Source organism: Mesocricetus auratus, unplaced genomic scaffold (assembly GCF_017639785.1).
Source record: "Mesocricetus auratus isolate SY011 unplaced genomic scaffold, BCM_Maur_2.0 Super-Scaffold_4256, whole genome shotgun sequence".
Taxonomy (NCBI): Eukaryota; Metazoa; Chordata; class Mammalia; order Rodentia; family Cricetidae; genus Mesocricetus; species Mesocricetus auratus.
The window spans coordinates 51,002,956-51,022,823 of record NW_024429182.1 but is presented as its reverse complement, the minus strand read 5'-3'; the positions used below and the strand labels follow the sequence as shown (position 1 = coordinate 51,022,823).

General features: G+C 53.2%; 1 protein-coding gene across 3 annotated transcripts in view; it reads left to right on the top strand.

The window, feature by feature from the left end:
* The window catches only part of Macrod1 (mono-ADP ribosylhydrolase 1), a 141,518-nt gene that overhangs the window by 112,156 nt on the left and 9,494 nt on the right, over nt 1-19,868 (top strand). For 2 of the 3 annotated variants that reach the window (XM_005063898.4, XM_013113010.3), the window contains exon 4: nt 17,116-17,145. The exons of the other annotated variant lie outside the window; for it this stretch is intronic. In XM_005063898.4, coding sequence (XP_005063955.1) covers nt 17,116-17,145 — 30 coding nt within the window. The remainder of the gene's footprint in view (nt 1-17,115; nt 17,146-19,868) is intronic. 3 annotated transcript variants of the gene reach the window in all.

The following is a 19,868-nucleotide window of genomic DNA, read 5'->3' as shown; positions in this document are numbered from 1 at the left end:
CTAGAGAGAGAGATCCAGGAGCAGCCAGAGAAGGGGCAAAGCTCGGTGGGCTGAGGCAAGCAACTCCCAAAGAGAGGGACTGAAGGCAAGGGGACAGCTGCTGACCAGGATCTATCTACTGAGCTGGCTCCAGTGCGGGCCTGTCTGAGCCACCCTATCCCCTGAGACAAGGACCCCACTTCTATTCTCTCTCTTCCCTGGCTCACCTGCAGACCAGAGCCTGGCTGTCCTGTCCCCTGAGTTGGCACCCCCTTTCTCCTTCCTTGTTGGGCTATAAGTGAACGCCATGGCCTGGGCAATTTATGAAGAGAAAGGGTTACTCAATGCAAGGTCCTGGATGGATCCTGGTCAAGGGGCCACATCTGGTGTAGGTCTCCTTACTTATAATTCTACAGCGTCCCCATGGTATCCTGTGGCAAAATAGAGCAAGGAGCCAGTATATATCTCTCTTCTTCCTTTGTTTATGTTGTTTTGTTTTTGAGACAGAGCCTCCTGAAGCCCTGGCTGGCCTCAAACTAGCTATATGGTCAAGGATAACCTCGAGCCCCTTTACCTCCCTTACTACACCTGGCTGTTTCTCTCTTCTTAAAAGGCCACTAATGGCTCCAGGCAGTGATAGTACATGCTTTTAATCCCAGCATTTTTGGGAGGCAGAGGCAGACAGATCTCTGAGTTCAAGGTCAGCCTGGGCTTTACAGAGAAACTCTGTCTTGAAAAGCCAAAATATAAATAAAAAATAAAAACTATTAATGTTGGGGTTGGGGTATAGCTCAGTGGTAGAGCACTGGCCTAGCATGTCCAAAAACTTGGGTTCCATCCTGAACTCCCTGCAGAAAGGAGGAGAGACACTAATCCCATCATAAGTGTTCCAGACATCCTCTAATACTAATTATAGCCCAGAAACCAGTACCTCTTACAGATTAAGATTTGTAGTTTTTCTCATCCAGGGCCCTGTGGGTGCTAGGCCAGCACCCTACCACAGAGTTATAGTTAAACCACGCCCTTGGTTTGGTTTTAAGATCAAACTAAGGGGACTGGAGAATGGCTCAGTAGTCAAGAGCACTGGCTGCTCTTCTGGAGGACCTGGGTTTCCAGCACCCACATGGCAGCTCACAACTGTAATTCCAGTTCTGGGTGATCTGACTCCTTCACACCAATGCACATAAATTAAGTTCAAACTAAGGCTGGCCTTGAACTTCTGGTATTCCTGTCTCCATCTCCTGACCACTGAGATTGCAGGTATGTCACTCATGTCATTTATGGGGTGCAGGGGGTGGAACCCAGGGCTTCTGTCATACCAGGGAAGCCCTCTGCCAACCACATCCTGAGTCCCTCCACGAAGTCTTAGAGGAAAAGTACTACAGCAGCGGTGCTTTTACTTATTATATGTGTGTGGGTTTGGGGCAGCGGGGGTCAGAGGACAACTTCTAAGAGTCAGTTCTCTCCTTCCGCCTGCGGGCTCCAGGGCTGAACTCAGGGTGGCAAGTTTAGCGGCACGTGCCCTTACCCACTGAGCCATCCTGCCGGCTCCAGCAGTCTATTTTTTTTTTTTTTTTGGTTTTTTTTTCGAGACAGGGTTTCTCTGTGTTGTTTCGGAGGCTATCGGTCCAGCCGGGCCTCGAACTCACAGAGATCCGCCTGCCTCTGCCTCCCGAGTGCTGGGATTAAAGGCATGCGCCACCACCGCCCGGCCCAGCAGTCTATTCTTGTGTTTCCCTTTGTGACATGCTCTGTGACTGCCTTTCATGACCCCACTTTTCAGCTTTTAGACAGCACTCTGACCTATTAGAAGCTAGGTAACCGATGACGTCATAGGCATGCCTTCTCCTGGATCACTGTAAATTATCTGCAGGTGTCATGGTGATTTAGGTTCAGGGCCTCTGAACTCTGAGATGGGTGTCTTGGGAGTACTTGTCCCTTTTTCCCTGGCCCTGAGCCCTTTGAAGGCAGAGCCCAGAGCCCAGTATGGTCCCACAAGTTTACAGGCCTGCCCACAGGGACAGCACTGTCTGCTGATGCTGAACGATGGGTGGCCATCAGGCTGAGTCAGTCCAGACAGCAGTGACAATGACGTTCCAAGGCAGACTGGTAACTACTTAGAATGACTGTTCCCAGGACAGAAGTGTCCAGACAGCAGTGACAATGGCGTTCCAAGGCAGACTGGTAACTACTTAGAATGACTGTTCCCAGGACAGAAGTGTCCAGACAGCAGTGACAATGGCGTTCCAAGGCAGACTGGTAACTACTTAGAATGACTGTTCCCAGGACAGAAGTGTCCAGACCCCAGCTCAATTAGCAGGGAATGTGCAGGGTGGGGTCTTGATGTGTGTAAGGACACACACCAAGGATGTGGGTGAGAGAAAAAAAATTTCAGAAAGTGTCAGAAACCAGACCTGGGATGGAGACAGGGTTCTCCCTGGCAGCTTGTCTCTCCAGAAGGACCAGGACTGAGGCTGCCTTTCCCAAGCCTCTCACACAACCCTCCCTCCCCATGGGAGCCTCCTTTTCTCCCTCTGAGTGACATTACCTCCCTCCAAGCCCTCCACTCGGGGCTGCTTCCTCCCCCCAGCCACTATTCCCAGCAAAGGACACTTTTTATGGTGATTTAACCCTGCTGGCCTCTGCCACCATTCACCTGTTACACATCCAAGTCCAGCACAGAGATGGGACTTGGGGCTCGGAGAGCAGTGTGTCTAAAGGACCAGCACACGTAAGAATCAGGGCTTGAGGGTGCCGGGGCTGGTGGCCAGGGCCGAGGCAAGATAACAGAGGAGGTGAGGGCTGAGGTTCAGGCCTAATCAGAGGCCATGCCTCCTGGCCGGGAAGAGGGTAAGCAGCAGTCTAAAGGGAGGTGGGAGGGACAGGACCCCAAGACACAGGGAGCCTGGGGGCTGCCCTGGATCACCCCGGGGGGAGAGGAGAAAGGAAGTTAATGGTGTGTCTGGGCTCTGTACTCCAAAGGCTTCCTTTGGGGCCCCCGCCTGTGGTGACACCCTTCCCTGCCACTGTGTCTCTAGCCTGGGGGGGGGGTTGGTACTCTCCGCTCCTCTTCACACGCCACCTCTGCCTCCTGCCCCAGTCATAGTGGCCTTGTGGGCTCCACGAAGCCCAGTACCTAGCTAAGCTATTGGTGGCCAGGGAAGACCTGTAACTCGGAGCTCCAGAGACTAACCCTCATTCCCTTGGGTCCCCCCTGCAGACTGTGGCGCTACAGATCAACTGAAGCCACTAGAGGAGGCTTGGGGGGGGGGGCTGGGAGCCTGAGGATTCCTGCTGGGAGCCCAGGGTCTTCTCCCAGAGCTCTGATAGTACAGAGCTGGGTCAGGAGACACAGGGCATGTTCCAGAACATGCCTACCTAGGTACTGTAGGGTCAAAGGAGCAGGGGGGAAGGGGCTGCCGAGCCAAGGCCTCAGAAACGAAGACCTATAGGTGCCATGCTGGAGCTAAGGCTTGGCTTGGGTGGGCTCCCTCAAATGTTCTCACCTACAGGGCCAGGTGCCCCAAACAGCTAACAGCCTGGCAGGGTTTGAGCACAGAATACTGCTAAGGCTGGGCGTGTGAGGAGCCATAGGAGAAGAGGGAGGGGAAGAGGGCCAGTGCCAGCCATGGGGTGGGGTAGGATGGTGTTGCCAGGCAACCAGCAAGCTGCTGCCACCAAGGAGGGATTCTTAAAGAGCTGAGCAGAGGGGCTGGGCCACTGAGCAGAGAGGCTGGGCCGCGCATACCAATGGAAGCCTCCTCCCTCCTCCCCTCCCTCCTCCCCTCCTCTGTTCTCCCTCCTCCCTCTCCCAGCCAGAGCTGGGAGATCAGGATAGAGAGGAGGGACCCCCATGTCCAGGGACCCTGGGGTTCTTGAGGCGAGGACCAGGCTGAGTTCTTTGTCTCACAGAGAAGGCTTGGATAGTGTCAGATGGCCATCTTGATACCTGCAGGGCAAGTGACAACCTCAGCTCTCAAGACTCCTCAACATAGGCCCTAAAGCCAAGGATGGGAGGGACCTTGGCCTACTGGGCATGTTCCAGCTGAAGGAACACTAACTATAGTGCATTAGTCAGACGTGACAGGTCTCACCTCTTCCTGGCTGAGCAACCTTGAGCAGTTTCTGTCCCAAGAGCTGCCAGCCCTGCCAGAGGAGGTAGGTTCCTGACAAAGCTGTGTCTGGTAGTAAGGAAGTCCTTCTTGTTGTCTAACTTAAATTTCCCTTGCAGAAAGTGGTCCCTGCCTGGCTCCTGTCCTTACTGTTTTCCTGGCTTCAGAAGCAATAGCAGTGGGGACTCAGCTGGGCTGTTGCTTGCCTCTTCCTTCTAGGGACCCCTTTCCCAGCCATACAGAAGAGCCAGGTCCCTGGGGGCGTTGCTGAAGCATCCTCTGCCCCCCCTCCCAGCCATAGGTGGTGTTCTGTACTTATGGATGGCATCTGGACAGGAGTCCTGTGGACCCCAAGGTGCAGGGACCCTCAGCGCTAGGCAGGCACAGGGGCACTTTCCAGCTTTAGCCCTCTGTTTCCATGGCTGTCTTCCAGCTCTGCCTTGCACAGCATCAGCACAGCCTTCCTGCTCACTCTAGTACCTTCTCTCTTCCAGCTCTAGCACCTCCGTGACTCTCCATGGCCATAGGGAGGAACTTGTAGACCTGGCTCCTCCTCCTGCCCTCAACTCAGCCACAGCACTCTCTCCAAAGCTCCCCCCCCACCTGAGACCTCATTCTCCACCCATCCCCACCCCCACACACAGGGGTGAAAGCAATGTCTGTTGAATGGATAAGCCATTGACCTGCTTGGTCTGCAAAGGGTTGTTTTGTTTGAGAATGAGGGGATGACTCAGCCTGTGCAAGTGTAAGGACCTGAGTTCAAATCCCTAGTACCCACATACAAGGGCAGGTGTGGCTGCATGCACTCCTGTAACTGCACACGGTGAAGGATGGAGACAAGAAGATGCTGCCACCTCCAGTTTAGTGAGAGATGCTGTATGAAGGTGACAAGACAGAGCGTGGTCGAGCAGGGCACAGGATGTCCTCTGGCTTCAGCATGCACCTGCACACACTCGTTAGTTAGTATTGTTTTTAATTTTAAAGATTTGGGGAGGCTTGGTCTTACAGTGTTGGGGATGGCCTCAAGTACTCTTGGCAAATATTCCATCACTGAGTGACACCCCCACATGCCCATGTCAACCTTTGAGACACATATGAAAAAAGCTATCATAGGCCACCTGGCTGGTAATCATCCACCAAGCTAATGAGAAAGGATTTTTATGGACCCACAGTATCATCTCCAAAGGAAATAAACAGGATGATAAAAGGAACGTGCAAAGGACATTTTAGTGGGGGGGGGCTTGAGGGAGACAACAGTTCCACTGAGGCCTGATGGACAGGACAGAGATCCTTTAAGAAGAGCTGGGAGAAAAGTGAGACATTGGAAGCAGTGTGTGCAAAGGCCCTGGGGCATGATCATGACAGACCTGTTTGAGGAAGAGAAAGGAAGACGGGAAATTACGGGAGTGACTGTGGGATGCAGCCGAGCATTCGTGGAAGAGAATATGGATTTTATTCTAAGTATAATAGGAAGCTATTTGAGAGGTTTAAGCAGGGAAGTGACATGATCTAATTTATATTTTAAAACGATCATCCAAACAACCACTTTGGAGAGCAATTTGGCAATAACTAGTGAAGTTAAAGATGCCAGCCTGTGCAGAGAAACACTGGCACACAACTGGGGTGGGCAAAGATGCCCCTGCCACATCTACAAGAGGCCAGGCTGGGCCACCCATCTGCCTGAGAATGGATATTACTTGGAGGAGTAGCTCCCTGGGAACATGTCCCTTAGCAGGGCAAGCACACCCAAAATGTCAGTGTTTATATACAGGACCGCGATATACTCACCAATTCCAGGGCACACACAGCAAACTAGATTTAAAAATAAGTCTGTTAGCCAGGTGGTGGTGGCACACGCCTTTAGTTCTAGCTCTCAAGAAGCAGAGGCAGGAGGATCTGTTAATGAATAAGGCACAAAGCGGGACCTTAAGCAGGTCCCATGATGGGTGAAAGACAAATATGCCATCAGGCAGGACTTACATGGGAAGGAAGCTTATTGGAAAGGGAAGGGAGAAAAAGACAGACAGAGGGCGAGGGAGAGGGTGAGGGCAGGCAGGACTGACTTGTCTCTTAGAGACACCTTTGCACCTGTGTGCAGAGCCAGGTACTGGTTGCCATGCGCAAAGGTGTGACACACTGTGCTGGGCTCCCAAGGGGCAGGGCCAAGGTGTGCCTGGGTGCTAACATCTCCAAGTTCTAGGCCAGCCTAACCTACAAAGTGAATTCCAGGACAGTCTCAAAACCCACAATAATCTGTCATTCCAGGACTAAGGAGGCTGAGTCAGTAGGCCAGCCTGGGCTATAAAGCAAGACTTTTTCTACAAAAAGACCAAAAGGAAGCATGTGCTATTTCAGGGAACTGGTGTTTCCATGAGAGAGGCACCTCACTGTTCTGTGACAGTATAGGTTTGTTTGTTGAGACAGGGTCGCTTTCCCAGGCTGGTCTTGAACTTGATTTGTCACCTTAGGCTAGCTTTGAACTCCAGATCCTCTTGCTTCCATCTCCCAAGTACTGGGATCACAAGCATGCACCACCATGTCTGGTTTACGAAGTGCTGGTGACTGAGCCCAGGCCCTCACACACAATGGGCAAGCATACCACCAGCTAAACTACACCCCCAGCCCCAGTGAGTTTGCTGGGCTCCGTGGTAGGTCTGTTTCTGTTGCTGTCACTATAACTGAATACCAGAGGCTGAGTGATTTATAAGGGACAGAGATTTACTTCAGCGATGGTTCTGCAGAGTATGGGAACTCCAGAGTATGGCCCCGGCATTGGGGAAAGGCTGTGTGCTGTGTCTTTATGGGGCTCACAGGATCCCTTGGCAACACAAAGCAAGATGACAGCTTCAGTCACTCTTTTAGAAAGCCACTCATGTCATTGAGTATGGTGGCACACACCTGTAACCCCAGCATTTAGGAGGTACAGGCAGGAGGACCAGGAATTCAAAGCACACATCTTTAATCCCAGCACTCCAAGACAGAGGCAGGTGGATCTCTGAGTTCAAGGTCAGCCTGGTCTATAGAGTGAGTTCCAGGACAGCCAGGGATACACAGAGAAACACTGTCTTCAGAAAAAAACAACAACAAAAAATTAACAGTGGGGACCCTCCCCCATGAGCCACTACCACTGTCATTGGCATGAGTTCAGGCCTCATCTGCATAACTGGTTTGAGGCCAGCCTGAGCTACATGAGACCCAGTCTCAAGAACCAAAAAACAGCCCAGGTTTTCTCTTTTCAAAAGCTGAAGCTCAGAGAGGGCAGAGGACCACCAGAAGTCACCTGTCCTTGGCCCTAGTAGAGAGCTCAAGACTGCCTTAGGGATCCCCATACCACCTCAGCAGGATCCAGAGCCTGCCGTAAGCCCTTGCCCCGCCCCCACCCACTTGCTCTGGTTCCCTGCACTCCGCAGCTGGCTGCCGTAGGTCCCAGCCCCTCATTCCTGCAGATCTGGATTCCTGAGCTGGAGCCGACACCCGGCTGGCTGGGGCCCAAGCCATCTCCTGGTAATTGGGTTTCAGGGATGCTCTCGGATATGCTAATGGCAGGACAGGAGTGCTGCTGGGGCTCCTGGGGGAGGGGAGGCTTGGTGCAGCGGGGGTCTGCAGCCCTCCTGGTCTCCGTGGGGGAGTCAAGCAGCTGGTCAACACCAGCCCCTGGCTTCCCAGCCTCATGAACCTGGGCAAGTCTCTTCACCTCTGAACTGTTCATGTGCACATGTGTTAAACGGCAGAAACAACAGGACGCCATGCTGGGTTCCTGGGGACTGGTGAAGGGAAGACTCCACAGGAAACACCTGGCTGAAGCCAGGCACTGTACTTTCTTGGCTTGTAACTATTCTTTAGTGCTAATACCTGACGGGTCCCTTGGGTTTCGTGAACCTGATTGCTGCTGAGTCTGAGGCTAGGGGTGACCTACCTCTCCTGCTGCTTATGTTGTCCCTAACAAAAAGCCAGGATGTGAAATGTGGCTCCAGATCCAGCCTGGAGAGCGGGTACCAAGTGTCACCTGAAGTGGTGCTGATGTGGGTCCCCAGGAGCTGGTGAAGTCCAGCAGTGACCAAGCCCAGGAAACCCAAGCAGGAAGGGGTGGAGGCCCAGGCAGGCAGAACAGCAGCCGGCTAACCTGCTTCCATCTCTAAACGTCTGACTAGGCAGCCTTTGTAGGGACTGGCATGGGACTGACCCTGGGTACGAGAATGGAGACTACAAACAGGACGGTAAGCAGTGGGGTGTCGTGAAGGTGTGAGGATGAGAGCCTGATTCAAGATGAGCAGGCTCAGATTTGGGCAATGTGAGGTGCTTCCTGAGGTAGGTTGTGAGGGGTCAGCCCTGGGAGCTGACACACCGAGCCTCAAAGGCCTGGAACCATGCTGCCTCAGAGACTTCCAGTCACACACATATCTGAGCCTCAGTTTCCCCATCTGTATGATAGAGCTGCATATGCAACATCGCCACACAGCCATCCCTAGCTGGGAGTCGGTGAACCAGCATTCACAGGTGGAAGCTACTGTTGTCACCCCCTGTAACCCTTGGCACCCAGGACCCCAACTCCCATGCCTGTCTGAAGCCATCTATGGTGTCTGTGTGTCCTCTAAAGCTGTGAGTTGGAACCCTAAGCCCCAAATCTACATTCTGACGGTGTTTGGAGGCCTGTGAGAGATGAGTGGGGTTAGACGGGTTATGAGAGTGGGACCCATCATGGGGTTAGTAACTTTTTTAAAGTCAAGATATCCCAGGCTAGCTTCCCTATATAGCCAAGGCTGGACTCGAACTCCTGAATCTTCTGCCTCCACCTCCTAACGTGCTGAGATTGCAGGCATCTGGCAGTGAACCTGAAGGCATTTTATTCAGACAGTCTCTAACAGCTAGGCCCATGAGGACCTGACTAAATGACTCCCTCTTCACCAGATAAAGAAATAAGGTTCCAGGAGTAAGAGCCACCAGCCCCAGATAACAGGTCACAGCTGGAGGCTTTAAGATCAGCCCAGCCAGGGGCTGGAGTGATGGCTCTGAGGTTAAGAGCCCTTGCTGCTCTTTCAGAGGTCCTGAGTTCGATTTCCAGAAACCACATGGTGGCTCACAACCATCTGTAATGAGATCTGGTGCCCTCTTCTGATCTGCAGGAATATATGCTGCAGGCAGGACACTGTATACATAATAAATAAATAAATCTTTAAAAAAAAGTCAGCCCTGGCAAAGGACAAGGGTACTGGCTCTTCCTACTCAGGGCTCTGTCCTAGGGCAGGTCACTTCTGTTTCCTGTAAATGGGGCAAAAGGCTGTATGTGTCCATGTTAGAGTGGCTATCGAAAGCCCATGTGGCAACTGACTGGGGATGGATTTGGTGGCCCTGTGCCAGCATGAGGCCCCCCCTCTGCTTGTACACTGCTTGACACTCGATTTCCACCTTAGCAGCCACACTTTGGAGGACAGTGACCTTGGCCTGGGGACACAGAGCTTGTCCAACATGGTGGCTGCTCACCCAGCTTGAGGTACCTTTGAAGTCTCTTGTTTTATCTTCAAAATTCAGCACATTTTACATCTTATTTTAACTGTGGGTGCTTCTAATCTAAAACATGTTCTAAAGGACTTGCCTTTTGGAACACAGATTCTCACCACTGGCCTGTGGGAACAGGGAAAGTAGCAGCAACTTCCCTGGAACAGCCTGCCCCCTAGGCTCCATGGGCCCAGCTGTCAGTCAGTGTGGCAGTGGGACAAAGCCTTCACAGAGCCCTCCTTATAAGTGGCAGCCTTGCACCTGACAAGCTGGGGCACATTTCAGGAGGGGGCAAGACTTATGGGCACTCTGACCTCAGCAGCTTTCTCTCTGACCCTGCAGCTCCTAGCCGCACACCCTCAGGCTGAGCAACCCCTTCTACGCCCCACTGCCACAGGGCCCTGCGCTGTCCCTCCTAGGCAGGCTTCTGCCTCTGGGCCTTTGCACAACCACCTTGGCCTGCTGTGCTTCTGCAAGCCAGCTTCCTCACTCAGCAGGTCCTTGCCACACATGAGAGACAACCTGCCAGCCCTCCCCTGTCTGCCCTTTGATTGCCTTCATGACCTCTGATGCTAATTCTGGTTCAAGTCTGTGCCTCTGTAGCTTTGTCATCCTGAAGACAGTGAGCTTTGTGCCTGCGGAGTCCTCCCTCACCCCAGTGCTCAGCACACAGGTCTGGCTCACTCAGGAGGAAGGAGCAAACAGAACCAGCTAGGGTTGAAGGGTTGAGGAGAGCAGTGCCCGGATCCCCAGCTGCTCCAGGCAGGTGAAGCCAGGATGCCAGGACAAGGAGTCCGGGAGCTGAGGCAGGCATGTGAGGCAGCAGCCTCCTGGGGCATGTGCAGGGGCTGTGCCAGCTTCAAAGTCACCGCTGTGCCTGCCTGGCCATCCCCTCCCTGGCCCAGGCACCTGCTCAGCGCTTTCCTCGGGTCACTGGCAACTGGCTGTCCTCTCCGCATCCCCCTCTGCCTTCTCCCTCAGAGGGCACCCCCCTCCTCCCAGGCATGAAGGACATACTCCCTGCCAGGGAAAGCCAGAAGGTCCCTTGGCCACTGGCCTAAGACCATTCCCTATTCTCAGGCTTCCTGCTGGGCTGGCTGGTGAGGAGCCCCACCTGGGGAGTCAGGCTGTCCACAGGCAACCCACACAGTGGCTGAATGACTGGGGAGGACACAGTCTCTAACTGTTCAATTCTTTCAATACTCATTGTTATGGTTGGGCCCGGTGGCACACCTATAGTCCCAGCACTCAGGAAGCTAAGGCAGGAGGATCAAAAGTACCAGGCCAACCTAGGATACGGAGTGTGTTCAAGACCAGCCTGGACAACATGACACAGTGAGACCCTGTCTAAAAACAAAATTATAACAATGGGGACCTGGTTCAGTGGGAGAGCACTTGCCTAGCGTGCAAGACACCCAAGAGTCAGTCCCTGATACTGAAAAAAAAGTCCCTACATATCCAGTATGCACCAGAGCGCTGTGCTGGAAGCTGCGAATGCAGTATACCCAGTGACAGTACTCAGAAGGCTGCCTACCTGGAGAGTAGCGGCATTGCAGGAGTGGGTGAGAATTTCAGACCCTGGAGGGGGGGGCACCAGGAATGCACCGGAGTGGGTCTCTAGAAGAGAGCAGGATGATGTTCCTTCCAGGCAAAGATGCCAGACATGCTGACCTGGAGCATGGCTGAGGGGAGTGGAAAAGAGACAGGTCATGTGTTTGCGAGGGCTCTTGGGCTCCCCAGTGAGAGGTTTTTGGGGGCACCTTTTTTTTTCTTTTTGGTGGTGCTGGGGATGGAACCTGTGACCTCTTGTGTACCTAGCTAACTTCTGCCTCTGAGCCACGCTCCCAGCCTTGGGAAGGTGTTAACTGGGAAGCTGCCGTGGAAGAGCTGGCTCAGTGTACACTGTGAGGAGATTGTCCCTGTGGCTCAGGGGCCACTTCTGGGGGTGGTGCCAGTGTCTCCTGAGAGAGGTGTGCACTGTGTGCGTCCTGTCTGCCCGGCTCACAGCTGCCATGCAGGCCCTGCGCCCTGGTCCCCTCCCTCCTGTAACAACATCTGAAATGCCAGGGCTGGAGAGATAGCTCAGAGGTTCAGAACACTGACCGCTCTTCCAGAGGTTCTGAGTTCAATTCCTAGTAACCACATGGTGGCTCACAACCATCTATAATGAGATCTGGTGCTCTCTTCTGGCCTGCAGGCAGACATGCAGGCAGAACACTGTATACAAAATAAATGCATAAGTATTAAAAGAAATTAAATGCCATCACAACTTTTTCCACAGAAATATGTTAATATTACAACATTTTAAATTGTTTCCTAAAACTAAATGTGGTAGCTCTTTGCCTGTAATCCTAGTACACAGAATCCTGAGGCAGGAGGATCATTCTCCCTCACCTATATATGAGTTCAAGGCTAGCCTGAGCCTACATGAGCACCTCTAAGTAAACAAACAGTTCCTGGTAGACAGTGAAGCAGGGTAGGGCGCCAGCTTTGTCCCTGGGCTTCCTCTGTGGTACTTGCCGAGCTCTCCGGGCTCGTCTCCCTCTCACTGGGCAGTGGACACCTGCCAGAACCTAACTAGGCCAAGAGCCTGGGCACAACTGGGGAGTCCCTGCTCTGCCCCCCGCAGGGATGGCAGCGGTAGCACAGGGGGAAGGGAGGAGGTGGGGTACCTGAGCTGGGGGTGAAGGCAGCAGGCAGGGCAGAGAGAGAACCCACAGAGCACACGGGAGGCTTGGAGTGAGGCACCCCCAAATCTCAGCTTTCGGAGGTCAGAGAACTTGGCAGGGAGTGAACTGAGGGCGTACTTCAAGGTCACAGGGCTGAAAGCCAGCTGTTAAGTCCGGTGGAGTGTGAAGAGAGCAGTTCCTCTGCTGTGCTGGTGACAAGCAGCACCCTAGAGCAGTCCTCACAGCCGAATGTGTGTACACTGGTCTCAAACCTGCACCCTCGGATCTAGAACTTACATGCCCCCAGAGCTGGGCCAGCTGCAGCCCCTCCTGCACTACACAGACCCTTGTTTAAGCTGGGCATGGTAGCACAAGCCTTTAATCCTAGCACTTGGCAGGCAGAAGCAGGTCTGAGCTCAAAGCCAACCTGGTCTACAGCACAGCCAGGGCTACACAGGGAAACGCTGTCTTGAAAAACCAAAATAAATAAACAAAATAAAAAGAAGGTAAAAGCCGGGTACTGTGGCACGTGCCTGTATTCCCAGCTGTTGGCCTCTGAGGCAGGGAGGATTGCCTGAACTGGGAGTTCTGGCAGATTGGGCAACATTGTGTTTATCTCTCTAAGATAAACAGAGATCTAAGGGTGTCAACCAGTTGCCAAATTGCTCCCTAACATGCCCAAAGCCCTGGGTTCCCCCTCTAGCATAGAATACACTAAACATGGTGGTTCATGCCTGTAATACCAAATCTCCAGCGATAGACAAGAGAATCCAAGTTCAAGGTCATCCTTAGCTACATGGTAAGTTTGGGGCCAGCCTGGACTATGAGACCCTGCCTTAAAAAGAAAATGATAGACAAAAACTACTTTTGTGTGGGCAGGTTGGCTGCTCACAGGTCCTCCGCCCAGGCCAAGAAGGTGCCCAGTCTTCACCTACCCTTTCAACATTGGGCCTGTCCCAGCGTGTTCCTCTCTCAGACCCTAGCTGGGTGGGCATCAGCCATTCATCCCTTTTGCCTCTCTCCAGGGGCAAGACCACACAGAGTGGGGGGTTTGGAGTGCTGGGTTGGTGGGGTTGACATTCTCTCTGCCTGGGGTCTGCTGCGCCCAGTCCAGGTCTCTGCCCCTCCTCTCCTGCCCCAGCAAGGCTCCCTGCCAACCCATTTGGCACTGTGCCCTCTTTGAGCAGGAGCCAGCTTGTTTGCAGCCGGTGTTAATTAAGAGAGAGGTGATGGGGGGAGGTGGGAAGGGCAGCTTCCGACAGACCAGTACTGCCCCAGGGGCTCAGGGGGCTGGAGTCAGGCTTGGGCCACCTGACGTGCCTAGTGCTCAAAACTGCTGGTTCCCATACAGTCCTGCTAGGAATACAGCCCCTCATGTCTGCAGCCAAGCCTGCTGGGCGTGGAGCACTAGAGGCTGACTGAGGTAACAGAGCCTCCAGAGTGCTCCTCTCTGCTTTGAGAAAGTAGGCATGGGGTGGGACATAACCACTCCTCTTGGTGGCCTGCCTTCGAGTTCAGAGACAACCAGATTTAGTCTTTTTATTTTTTTTAAGATTTATTCATTGCCGGGTGGTGGTGGCGCACGCCTTTAATCCCAGCACTCGGGAGGCAGAGGCAGGCATATCTTTGTGAGTTCGAGGCTGGGCTGGACCGACAGCCTCCAAAACAATACAGAGAAACCCTGTCTCGTAAAAACAAAAAAAAAAACAAAAAAAAAGATTTATTCATTTATTATGTATACAATGCTCTGCCTGCATGCATGATTGCACATCAGAAGAGGGCACCAGATCTCATCACAGATGGTTGTGAGCCACTATGTGGTTGCTGGGAATTGAACTCAGGACCTTTGGAAGAGTAGCCAGTGCTCTTAACCTCTGAGCCATCTCTCCAGCCCCCCTAGATTTAGTTGTTATTTCTTTTGAGCCAAGGTCTCCCATAGCCCAGGTTGGTTTATGTAATGAAGATGACCTAGAACTTCTGATCCTCCTGCCTCCACCTCCCAGAGTGTTAACAGTGACCACAGGCATCAGCTACCATATCTAGTATATACCATGCTGGAAATCTAACCCAGGGCTTCCTGCATGCACAAGCCCTTGAAATGAGCTATATCCCCAGCTGCCACTGTACCCCAGCCCATACCTGTACTGTCCCAATCTCTCTCCCTCTCTCTCCCTCTCTCTCTCTCTGAACTCAGTTTCATTCTCTGTAAAATGGGAGCAGGAGCCTCTCCCCGATAGCTTTGCTGTGATGAAAAATGGGGTCACTCGTGAGAGCGGCCACCTGTCTCTTGCTAAGGATCTGCTCCTTCCATAGAACCGTGTCCTGGAGAGCTTCTGGGGACCAGAATGGGACCTCTACACGCTGCCCCTTCCTCCTTGGGTCCCCTTAGAAGCTGACCTCAGCCCTTACCCTATAGCATCTCCAGCTACCTTGTCTACATGCTCAGCTGGCTCCTTCTTCATCCCCATGGTCCCCTCTTGGTTCTAGGAGCGCCCGGCCGCTCTTCGCCTCTCCATCTTAATTAGCTGCTTGTATTAATCTTGAAAGTAACATGGCAACTTGCAGCCCTGCATTTTCAGGCTGTGGAATTAATTATTCCCCAAGCGAAGAGCTGTGAGGTCTGGGAAACCAGCCACTGCAAGCCACCGGACACCACTTAGCAACATCCTTAGCTTTTGCACAGAGCCCTGGGCCACAGTCTGGCCCCTAACCCTAAAGCAGAAAGCTCTGGAAGGAGGGGTAAGATTCAGCCCTGCAAGGAACTGGGCCTGGAAGCCAGGTGCCTGCAACCCAGGCCCTCTGGGCAGCAACTGGGTCTTCAGGGACCGGTGACCTCCCCTAGCTCTTTGTCTGGTTGGCATTGGAACCTTCTGGATACAGGGCTTGTAGCCAAAAGAGGACCCCAGGCTGAGCAGGGGCACTGACCAGCACAGCCCTGGCGTTTGGCAGAGAGGCTGCCAATCTCTCTTACCTATACTGTACATCAGCCACATGGCTACATGGTATGGTAGGAAGGGCAGCCAGCTGGGCAGAGCAAGATATAATCTGGAAAGTGGTGGCAGCCAGGACGACTCTGCCTGAGGGGCCCCCTCCAGGCCAGACAGGAAGCAGGCAGTCTTCCTATAGCAGGGCCCCAGCTGACCTCTTTCTCCTGACCATCACCCCAACCATGGAAGTTGGGGTCTTCTCATTTTCCATGAGAAACTGAGGCCTGGAGCCAGGTGGCACCACTCACCAGTGCTCAGGCCTGACATGGTCCATAGCATGGCTTTCCCTCCATCAGGTGCTCCATGCTCTGAGGCCTCCTGCTAGCTCCCTAGTAGCACTTAGCCCTGCCCTGGTGAAGCTCCTTCTCTTTTGTTTTTTGAGGCAGGGTTTCTCTACATAGTTCTCACTGTCCTGGAACTCACTATATAGATCAGGCTAGCCTCGAACTCACAGAGATCCATCTATCTTTGCCTCTCAAGGGAGGCAATTTTGTTACTAGGCAGCTTGTGGGTCATGAGAATAAGGACCATGCTGTCCTGTGTATCAGCTCCCAAATCAAGACACAGAGACATTATTAGTTTTGAATGCTCGGGCTAGCTTAGGGATGTTATAATAACCTGTTTATCTTTACCTTTTTGCCTTGGGGATTTTTTTGTTTTGTTTTTTTGAGACAGGGTTTCTCTGAAACAGTCCTCCTTCTTTATTTTTTTTAAAGGCATGTGCTACTACTGCCTGGCCTTTTTACCTTTTACGTTCCTTATTTCTGTATATCTCCCCCTCTTTCAGTGGTTTTTCAAGACAGGGCTTCTCTATGTAACAGTCCAGGCTGTCTTGAAACTCTTTTGTAAAGCAGGCTGGACTCAAACTCACTGGATCCGCCTGCCTCTGCCTCCTGAGTGCTGGGGTTAAGGCCATGCGCCACCGCCGCCCAGCTGTTTCTGTGTCTCTTTCCCTGTTTCTCTGTTTGGCTGGCTGGAGTTGGCCTGGCTTCTTGCCCCGGCTGTGTCCCTTGTTTTCTCCTCCTTTTCCTCTTGTTCCTCCTCATTCTTTTTGAGTCTAGATTTCTCCTTTTATTTCTTCTGTCTGCCATCTCCACCTATCCTTTCTCCTGCCGTTTAGCTATTGACCAGTCACCTTTTATTAGACCAATCAGGTGCCTTAGGCAGGCAGATAGAACAAATGTAACACATCCTTGTGTTGTTAAACAAATACAGTGTAAACAAATGTAACACACCTTTACATAGTTAAAGTAATATTCTGCAGCATAAACAAGTGTAACACATCTTTGTCTAGTTAAAATAATATCCCACAATAGTCCTGGCGTCCCCATACCTATGCTGGAGGCTGGGCAGTGCTGGGTCTCAGGAGCCAGTGTCGAGTAAAGGAGAACAAGCAGAGAACTCGGGGCAGCCAGGCATGGCAGGGCATACTTGCAAGGTGGGAGCAGGACATCCTTTGCTACACAGTGCCTGTCTGGGGCCTCGAGATGGCTTTGTGGATAAAGGCATCTGCTGCCAAGTCTGACAACGTGAATTTGTACCTGTGGGATCAAATGTGGAAAGAGAACCAGCTCCTGCTAGTTGTCCCCTGACCTGCAAATGCATAACCCTGTGCACGGCTACTTCTGGGTCACCAGGTGGCCTTGGTGACCTTCCTGTGCCCCCACTCCCTGGTCCCCCTACAAGCCCAGACCTATTGGGGGCTTCCCAAACCCCCATCATTGGCTCTTGCACAAGGGCTGGGAACCCCTATGCGCAGTCTCAGGACCCAGGCTCCCTGTTCCCAGTGTCCCTGATTGTCCCTCTGCCCCACACAGTCCCTTCCTCAACCCTTCCCACACTTACGTGCTTTTGTCTTTCTCTGTCTTGCAGCCAACAACTCCCTGCTTGGAGGCGGAGGAGGTATGTACACAGACCTTCTGAGTCTCGGTCAGGGTGGGATGAGGGTGGGTGTGTGTCTCCTGTTTCATCCTTCAAGATCCTACTGTTTCATCCAGGCCCCTGATGTGCCTACTGATAAAGCTGGGAGCCTGGCTCTCTGTTTGGGTGACCACCTTCTGAACTTAAGCCACCTGGCTTGTAGAGAGGGGGTCTGCAGGGTGGTAGACAGAGCCTCACTCTATGCCTGACACCCACTTGGCCTTTGGAAGTTCCTTTCTAACTGTCCTCAGTTTCTCCACTCTGAAATCTCGTACGTTATCCATTTCTGCACCGAAAGCTCCCAGGCATCTCTGCCAGGCAGTATTTCATGTCTGCACAGGTGAGGAATGGGGAGTGACAGGGGATGTAGAAGACACCTCTGTGTGCTGTTGTAACATTCACCATGACACTGAAGCCACTCTGGTGGAGAACAAGGTGGCCAGCCCGTAAGGCATGCAGGCCAGTGCAGCAGGTGGGCCCCACATCTGCCTCCCACCACCCATTCAGCACCTCAGCCCCAGCTGCTGGGCAGCCACTGTCTGCACAGTGGCAGAATGATTGGTGAGCCAGGGGCCATGGGTTAATGCGCCGTCGGATAAATCCCGGGGGCCGTGTTTACGGCAGCGGTGGCGGGGCCCAGGCCAGGTTTTAAAAGGGGGAAAAATAAAAGGGGCAGCGCGGGTCAGGAATAAATAAGCGCAGCGCTAAGAGCTGTCGGTGACCAGCCAGGATGCAGGGGGCTGTTTGTGGCTAGAGATGCTTTTCCTCCCTCCCCACTCTCCTCTAGCTGTCCCTGTGGAGGTCACTGCTTCCCAGCATGGGGATTGTGTGCCCATGGGTAGGCCTTTGGGGACCTCTTCCCAAGCCTGACCTTTGAGAGGACCAGGGCCTTCCATGGTTGGTGACACCATGCCCTAGTCACATGTCACACAATACCCATCCCACACCCAGTACTCAGCATCTATTGCCTACAGAACTGGACACGGGACAGATCTTGCTTAGGAGTCGGGCCTGATGTCCGCCCATCCGAGCCCCAGATATAGGAGAGTGCCAGCCATGACAGAGTAGTGGGAGGTCCCAGGTACATCAGGGCTCAGCCGGAAGCACCTGCTCAGCTTGGGTATCAGGGAGATTTTGGGAGGATGGTAGAGCCTGGACTGGTGAGGAGAGGTGGGTGGAAAACCCTCACCTTGCCGGGCAGTGGTGGCACGCGCCTTTAATCCCAGCACTCGGGAGGCAGAGGCAAGTGGATCTCTGTGGGTTCAAGGCCAGCCTGGTCTACAGAGCGAGTTCCAGGACAGCCTCCAAAGCCACAGAGAAACCCTGTCTTGAAAAAAACAAAACAAAACAAAACAAAAGAACTAGTTCCAGGTCAGGCTCCAAAACAATACAGAGAAACCTTGCCCTGAAAAACCAAAGAGAGAGAGAGACAGAGAGACAGAGAGAGAAGAAAACCCTCTCCTTGTAGGAATCGCAGCTAAGGCCCTCACAGTGCCTCAGGAGGCCCCTACCTCCTCTCAGACTCCCGCACTTTAGGCCTTCCCCACCAGGCTGTAGCCACACCTCCTCCTTGCGCTGGGCGGGGCCACTCCTACCTCAGGCTTTTGTGCTGACGGTGGGCAGGAGCAGGGCTCTCTTGCCTTGGGGCTCTGCACGACTGTTCCTTCCACTGGGAATGCTTTTCCTGAGGGTACCAAGTGTCTGCCCCTTCCCTCTCGCAAGTCTTTACTTGTTTTCCCATTGGGACCCACCCTGACTATTGGCCGAGGTCACAGCTGTCTACCCTGGCTCTCTACTGCGGTGGTTTTTTCTGAGACCCTTGTTCCTGCTACCATGTGGTGTGACTTCAACACCGCCTTCACTGCCTTCTGTCCCCTCAGAGGGAAAGGAGTCACTGGGATGTGGGTCTGTCTAGAGAGCCTTTCCCGTGAAGGGAGGGACTCACCCCTGTGTGTAGCCTGCAGAGCAGGCTGAGCAAAGGGATGATTGCAGGTATGCTGGTGCCCGCCCTAGACCATGGGGTGCTCTGGCTCCCTTTTTGGCCTTAGGAGTGCAGGGAGGCAGACGGATGAGGAGATGGGTGGCAGTGACCCTGGAGGAAACAGGTATGGAGTACAGCCTTTCATTGCAACGCAGCTAAGATTCATGGAGCCTCTGCAGCTGGGGCTGTCACTCTGCTAATAAGATTGGAACAGGTGGAGGTGTAGGGCAGGGGCTGTGGAGGGGTGAAGCAGGGACCCGTGGGGCCTGGCATCTGAAGTTGAAATGCAGCAAGCCAGATCCCTGGACATATCCCCTCCACTTCAAATACAATACATTCGTTACCCCGTCACCAACCGTGACCCCAGGAAGACACTGGATCCTCCCATGGGGGCCTGAAGTTCTTCTTGCGAGGGCTCAGGGCTCTACCTGCCCCATCTGTCCTTTGTTCACGATGGTCCTGGATGAGCCTTGTCCCTTCAACCACAAGCCGGCAGACACCGTCAAGCATCCTGCTGCGTCACTTTGTCCCTAGCTCTGGGCCCTCAGAACAAACTTGTACCTTACTGGGTTCTACTCACTCTGTCACCTGTGAGGGCCAGGGCCCAGGACACTGAGCTCCGGGGATCCCTCACTGTAGCCTCTGCTCAGCCAGCACAGGTGGAACAGACACTCTGCTCTCCTGGGGGTGGGGGGAGTGTGTGTGTGTGTGTGTGTGTGTGTGT